The sequence below is a fragment of the Leptopilina boulardi genome, unplaced genomic scaffold (genome assembly GCF_019393585.1).
Source record: "Leptopilina boulardi isolate dan_hultmark-lab unplaced genomic scaffold, ZJU_Lbou_2.1 LbouV2_273, whole genome shotgun sequence".
NCBI classification, from domain to species: Eukaryota; Metazoa; Arthropoda; class Insecta; order Hymenoptera; family Figitidae; genus Leptopilina; species Leptopilina boulardi.
The window spans coordinates 993852-1001993 of NW_026137833.1; the positions used below are offsets into that span (position 1 = coordinate 993852).

At 26.7% G+C, this 8142-nt stretch overlaps 1 protein-coding gene across 1 annotated transcript; it reads right to left on the reverse strand.

The window, feature by feature from the left end:
* Positions 1 to 4070: 4070 nt before the first annotated feature.
* LOC127281572 (venom acid phosphatase Acph-1-like) lies at positions 4071 to 7707 on the reverse strand. The gene is made up of 6 exons (XM_051305331.1): positions 7465 to 7707; positions 7217 to 7327; positions 5435 to 5700; positions 5079 to 5362; positions 4538 to 4749; positions 4071 to 4393 (listed from the first exon to the last, which is right to left on the reverse strand). The coding sequence occupies exons 1-6, from the start codon at positions 7579 to 7581 to the stop codon at positions 4244 to 4246; spliced, it is 1140 nt and encodes a 379-aa protein (XP_051161288.1). The 5' UTR covers positions 7582 to 7707; the 3' UTR covers positions 4071 to 4243.
* Positions 7708 to 8142: the final 435 nt, after the last annotated feature.

Consider the following 8142-nt stretch of genomic DNA (forward strand, 5'->3'; position numbering starts at 1 on the left):
GGTGCAAGAAAAGCAACATTAACGCTTAGAAATATTAACAAAATTGAATTAATTGTCGTATATTAGGGGTTTAACTAATAAAGTTACATTACATTAATTTTGCGAGTTGCTTTTCCTGCACTTAAAGAAACAAGTTTCTTTTCTTATAGCTTCAAGTGTCAATCAAACAACGCGAAATAAGTGTATGAGCTTAAAAACCACTGTAATAAAGCATAAAAGTCGTTTTGTTACCAAAGTGATATAACGAACTTATAGTTTCATTCAATTGAAACTCAACTGATTGAATAAACAAATTATAACGACTAAGCTGTGTACGATTGATTAACTGCGATAATTGTCAAAGTAAGTAAATATAACATTGTATTAAAACATTGTAATAAATAAATTGTTAACCAATAAATATCATAAATGGGAGTTATCAGCCTTGTTATTGTAACGCAAAACCCATAGTTTTGTTAAAGTGAAAACAACCCACGTAAAAATAAATGTCAAGTCTTACCAACTTGATAAATCAGCTAATTTCCGAAGAAAATTAAAAACAACAAATAAAATTAAAAACGCGTTCAGCTCGGGACGTAACACTCTGTCTAGATGTCTATGCCAGACTCGAGCTGCCTGTTTGGGACCGTATAAGGCCTTTTTCAATTTTTCTTAGGCAGACAATTTTATTGCATATTCTTGCACAAAATACACCGAAAAGTGTAGAAAAAAATTGACACCCTAATCCGAGTAGAGGAAAACCCTTTTTATGACCAAAAACGCATTCAAAAGAATAAAAAGCTTTCCAAAAAAATTCAATTTTTCTTAGGCAGACGTTTTTATTGCATATTCTTCCACAAAATACACCGCAAAGTGTAGAAAAAAATTGACACCCAGATCCGAGTAGAGGAAGACCCTTTTTATGACCAAAAACGCATCCAAAAGCATAAAAATCTTTCCAAAAAAATTCAATTTTTCTTAGGCAGACGTTTTTATTGCATATTCTTGCACAAAATACACCGAAAAGTGTAGAAAAAAATTGACACCCAAATCCGAGTAGAGGAAGACCCTTTTTATGACCAAAAACGCATCCAAAAGCATAAAAAGCTTTCCAAAAAAATTCAATTTTTCTTAGGCAGACGTTTTTATTACATATTCTTGCACAAAATACACCGAAAAGTGTAGCAAAAAAATGACACCCAGATCCGAGTAGAGGAAGACCCTTTTTATGACCAAAAACGCATCCAAAAGCATAAAAAACTATCCAAAAAAATTCAATTTTTCTTAGGCAGACGATTTTATTGCATATTCTTGCACAAAATACACCGAAAAGTGTAGAAAAAAATTGACACCCAGATCCGAGTAGAGGTAGACCCTTTTTATGACCAAAAACGCATCCAAAAGCATAAAAAACTTTCCAAAAAAATTCAACTTTTCTTAGGCAGACGATTTTATTGCATATTCTTGCACAAAATACACCGAAAAGTGTAGCGAAAAATTGACACCCAGATCCGAGTAGAGGAAGACTCTTTTTATGACCAAAAACGCATTGAAAGGCATAAAAAGCTTTCCAAAAAAATTCAATTTTTCTTAGGCAGACGTTTTTATTGCATATTCTTGCACAAAATACACCGAAAAGTGTAGAAAAAAATTGACACCCAAATCCGAGTAGAGGAAGACCCTTTTTATGACCAAAAACGCATTTGTTACTGCGTAAATGTGTGAAATAAAATGTGAGTATGAAATGACGATCAAGTACGAAAATGTACGAAGAATGAGTGATAAACGAAAAGGAATTTAAGACCAGTACTCTCCGGGCTGGCATATCGAAAACATAAACACTGACTAATTTGACGAAAGACATTTATCTAATTGTAATATTTGAGGCGTTGCTTTGGCTTTCTTTCTTATAAATTCAATTGTAATTAATATTAAAAAGTCCTGTTATTTAAATAAAATTGTAAATTAGTGTCCTAAATGTGTTTTATTTTTTTTATCAATCAACTTTCACAATTTGCTAAGAATTAATCAATTTAACACAAAACTAGCTTCGTAAATTTACAGCATTCAAAGGCATAAAAAGCTTTCCAAAAAAATTCAATTTTTCTTAGGCAGACGTTTTTATTCCATATTCTTGCACAGAATACACCGAAAAGTGTAGAAAAAAATTGACTCCTAGATTCGAGTAGAGGAAGACCCTTTTTATGACCAAAAACCAATTCAAAAGCATAAAAAACATACCAAAAAGTTGTAAATTCAGATGTTCATTACATGAACATTTTGCTTCCTCTTTACGATCAGCAAAAAAATTTGCTTCCTCGTGGAGAAAGCTAAATTTTATTGACAAAATGTGAATTTTTGATTTTTTAACTTTCCTTAATTCTTTAAATTTACCTCAATTGTATACTTTATATATCGTTCGATTCTTCTTTTACGTAAGGAATACAATTATTTCATATATAAACTTCAATTTAAAAAATCACAAAATTTTATAACCAAAATGTGAAATTTTGATTTTTTAACTTTCATTAATTCTTTAAATTTACCTCAAATGAATACTTTATATATATCGATCGATTCGTCTTGACGTAAAGAATACGATTTTATTATATATAACCTTAAATTTTTCTATTTAAAAATTTTTTCGAGTAAAAAAAAATTTTTAGAAAAAAGACCATAAAATTTTTTTTTGGAGTATTTTTCAAAATCCTTTGGTCAGATTTGAGATATTAATATGATAAATGAGCCTACTAAATTTTATCTAAATCCATTAAAACCTGTAAAAGTTATCTTCTAAACAAAAAAGGGATCCACCCACAAACACACACACACACATACACAGACACATACATACATCCGGACAATTGATCAGGATCTCATATAACATGTTTCTATAAAGAAAAAAATTTGTTTCCGCCACTTTGAAAAGTTTTATAAACGAAAGGACTACAAAGCTTCCTCCACGACGAAGCAAAATTGATGACTTGTCATTAAATACATAATTTTAATTCCTTAAATTTCAGACCAAAATGACTAATACGTTGTCTGATGGTTCAAAAATACATAAAGAAGTAAAAACATACCTACATTTATTTTTATTTTTCGTTTAAAAATTTATTAACTATTGATTTCATTGTTGTTTTATTATTTTTAATTTTCAAAAAAAATTTTAAATTTAAATTTTTGTTTTGAGCAAGAAGAAAGAGATTTTCAGAAAGAGGATGAAACAGATAATGATGATGATGATGATAGAGATAATGTAGAACAACTACTACTAAAACTTTTCACTGGAACATCAACAACAACAATGTAGAACAACTACTACTAGAACTACTACTAGAACAACATCAACAACAACAACAATGTAGAACAACAACATAATAATAATTATTATTATTATTATTATTGTTAATATATTAATGTATGTTATTATTTATTATTATTATCATAATTGTAATAAATAATAATAATTAATATTAAAGTCTAATTTAATCCTTGTTAATATTTTTATTACTAAAAATTTGTAATTTAACATGATAATATTATAAATAAATTTAAAAATTTAATTATGTTCAAATTTATTATATTATAAATAATATAATAATAATTCAATACTTGTAATTTAAGTCTTATTCCTAAAGTAGTCTACCTTTCCCGATCCACGATGAAAAATTTAAAAATGAATGATAAAAGGGGAAAAACACGTTAATAGACTTTACGTATTAAGGTTCATATGCTTGCTTATAGGCGGTGCAAAGCAGATGAACATATCGGTAGGCGCTTCTTGGAATGAGTTCTACTCGAGTCTAGTACTGAGTCCTGAACGGACTATAATGTGAGCAAAGCAGTGTGGATCGTGTTATTTTCAACTTAATGCAATAACTAAAATCTTTTTGTAACCTAAATTATTATATTTACTAATCAAGACATTCATATTTCTTGCAATTATTAATAAACTATTTATCATTATTATTGATTTATATTTCTATCAGAAATATATATTTACTTTTATTAGAATATTCAATTTGAAATTCAATAAAGAATCTATAGAATCAAATAAATAAAACTGTTAGAATATTTTTAAGTTTAAAAAACTTTTCAAGGAGATTTTTATTATATCTTAAAAATATTTAAATATCGAATCTCTTTAAAAATTAAATACAAGTTTTTTATTGTTAATATTTCATATATTTTAGTGTAAATATTAATAAAGGATTAATTTATTTAAATTAAGTTTAATTTAAAAAAATACATTTTTTAACAACTATGTGCATTTCATTTCATCTTCTGTGGGTATTACTTTTTCCACTGACTTCAAATAATCATTGAATTTACACATATTGTATTTATTAGAAGTACAATTTGGTATTTGTAGAATTTTTATTTTTTCTGAATGTCCCTTGTAATGTACAACCTAAAATGAAAAAAAAAAAATTCAAAATGAAAAAATAGTGAAAACGGATACAATCATAATTAAAGATTTTTTTTTTTTGTTTAAATTAAATAAATAAATTGATGTTATAATTTTAATTTATTGATATATACTTATTTCTTTTACCTGTACGTAATAGTTTTTTTCATTATCGCAGTATAATTCTAAAATTACTGAACTGGTATAATAAGGTTGATGTGGTTTTGTTACTCCAAGAGCAAGAAGATGTGATGCCACATTCGAATCATGAGCACTATAAAGATTAATTTTTTTTCCTTTTTCTAAATTTCCCATTTTTTTTGAAATCATGTCATATGTCATTTTTCTTAAAAGTGTCCCTAAAACAACAGAAAATAGTATTAAAATTTCTAAAAATTTTTTTATATACAATATGAAAGAGTGGTCAACAGTGGATCATTTTAGTTTTCTCAAAAATGATTAAAAATTTTTTTTAACTAATCTCTAAATATAATTAAGTCAGTATATGTAAATATAATTTATATTTAGAATTTAGTACTTTTTTAAAAATCGTCTTTCAAAAAGTAAAATGATTCACTGTTGACCACTTTCCTGTAATTCTATAATATAAATAAATTAATATACAACCAGAGAAATATTTTATATTTTTTCTCTGAATGTAAAAAATAAGTAGAATTTTTAAATTTACCAGCATTCATTTTTTTTAATGTGTCATTATAATTTCTTGTATGAACACTGAGTGCAACAGACTTTAGAAATTCTTTATCGATTAAAATTTTTTTAGCCCAATTTGGAAGATGAAATGACATTGACTCATGTGAAATAAGTGTATTGTAAAGTGTATGTGCTTGACTTGATCTAGTTATACTTTCTCCTGTAAACTTTGACAATTCATCCCATAGTGTTTTAAATTTTTTTGACTCTTCTATTACTGTAGATGATTCTCGTATTTCTTGTAATATTTTTCTATACCTTCAAAATGAAAAAAAAAAAAATAATTTTTTTTCTTACTTTTTTGCCATTAAAAAAAAGGTATATACATACTTGGGACATCCAGAAGATGTTTGTAGGAAATTTTCACCTTCTTCATATGTTATTGGTATTGGTTGCCAATTTAAATTTGAATGCCATTTTTCTGATGAATCTAATGGCGGAAACAATGCAGCAAGAACAAGAAGTAAAGTCATTTTTGTTCTTTCCACATTTGTACTTCTAGCAGTCACATCTTGAGGAATATAAATATCACCAAGAAATTTATTATATCTTTTTCGTAGAAACATTCCTAATTTAAAAGCTCTGTATTTCCCCTTCTATAAAATTATTGTTATTACTAATTTTTTTTTTTAATGAAAAAAGATCAACTTAATACGGCTTAAAATAATCGTCAACTATTACTCTTTCAAATGAAAAGTGTCGAATTAAAAAATTCAAAATGGCGGATCTAATATGTCGGGCATATTTTTAAAAAATCAATGGATTCGTTTGAAATTTGTTACTTGAGGGTTTTTGGGGTTGCTGATTGCGAATCTGAAGTCAAATTTTAAAAATCTTAAATAGCGAATCCAATATGACAACCAAATAAATAGATTGTAATAGAAAAAAATCAAAAACCCAAATAATAAAGTTTTAAACAAATTAGATTAATTATATAATAATTCTGTTGACATATTGAATCCGCCATTTTGAATTTTTAAAATCTGACTTCAGATTCGTAATCAGCGACCCCAAAAACTCCCGAGTAACAAGTTTCAAGCTAATCTATTAAATTTTTTTAAAATTTCTCGCCCATATTGGATTCGCCATTTTGAATTTTCAAAATCTGAATTCATATTCGTAATCAGCGACCTCAAAAACCCCCGAGTAACAAGTTTCAAGCGAATCCAATCAAATTAAAAAAATTTTTTGGCCATATTGAGTCCTCCATTTTGAATTTTTTAAAACTGACTTCAGATTCGTAATCAGCGATCTCAAAAACCCCCAAGTAAGAAGTTTCAAGCGAATCCATTGAATTTTTAAAAATATGTACGCCATATTGGATCTGCCATTTTGAATTTTGACTTCAGATTCATTACACTGCCCTGCATGGGTTTTGCGAATAAAATGGAACATAGTGTTTCCGAACTGATTTTTCGTGCTGAACACGAATTTGGGCTCAAAAATTTCCCATCACGTCACGTTTTTTAAAACACAGGGGTTGAAAACCCTAAATATAGCGTTTTTTGCCATTTTTGAAAAATTGTACCCCTAAATTTTGAAGAACTATGAACTTCGCTGACATCAGAAATTAAAATTTGAATCGTGGACTTTAAAATGAGCTCTATGTCAGTCAGATTTCAAAAATTTAAAATGGCGGATCCAATATGGCGTACATAATAATTAAAAATTCATTATATTTCAATAAAACTTGGTACCTGGAGGTTTTCGGGATCGCTGATTACGAATCTGAATTCAGATTTCAGAAATTCAAAATGGCGGATCCAATATGGCCTACATAAAAATTAAAAATTGATTATATTTCAATAAATATGCTAACTTAGGGGTTTTCAGGGTCGCTGATTACGAATCTGAAGTCAGATTTCAAAAATTCAAAATGGCGGATCGAATATGGCGTACATAAAAATAAAAAATTTATTATATTTCAATAAAACATGGTACCTGGTGGTTTTCGGGGTCAAAAAATTGAGAAAAACATTTTTTTATGATACAAAAAACTAAAAATTTTCCACAACAGTATCAAGAAAGTAAACTTCAATTTTTTTCCACATTAAAATCATTTGAAAATTAAGAAATAATTTTAATAAATAAATCTCATTAAATGTAAATTACGTTTGTCAAAGCTCCATAACCTATTGGATAATATGTCTCGTTTATATACGGATCTTTTGGATATGTCTCGCCATAAGCAACTTCAGGTGTTCGATCTCCATGTCTAAAAAGCTGAGATCCAAAATTTTTTAAAAACAATTGGAAAATAAGACACTTGTTTTTTTTTTGAATAACAAAATTTAACAGCAATTTAAAAAAAAATATATTTATTTAACATTATATATAAATTATAAAATTATTCTTCTTACAATGTTCACCATTTGTAAATCCAAATTTTCAGGAAGGCTATACATATCATCTGCTTTTGAATTTAGTGTGCACACAATTGTTAATATTAGTACATGAAGATAAATAAAAAATTTCATTTTGATTAACTAAAATTTTAAATTCTCAAAAAAGAAAAATAAACTTTTGAATTTCAATTTAAATTATAAAATGCGTCAAAAATGTGTACGATGAAAATTATATTTCAATAAGCAACGTCATACATATTTTTATTAGTTAATTTTATGAGAGAATAACATATGTGTAATGTCCATAAAAGGTACTATCGATATTAATAAAAAAATGACATGTTTTAGATTTGCATGTGAAATTGTATTTTCCAGTGATAACGAGAAAATAAAATTTTTCGAAATAAATGTTTTTTTTACGTGTACAAAGAATAAAAATTGATGAGTAAATTTTATTAAAAATATGTGATTATTAGGTCATGACATTTTTCCACGTGTAAATATTGTTCGTAGGTTTTTTAAAAAAAGGTTGAAAATTTTTAAAATTAAAAAAATACTGAAATTTTTCTCAAGTTTTTCTTAACTAAAAATACGAAATTTTTTTTTACTTTAAAATTTTCAACTACTTTTTAAATTCACTTTTTCTGAATTTAGAAAATTTTTAGTTTCTTGAACTCAATTTTCTTTAAGTTT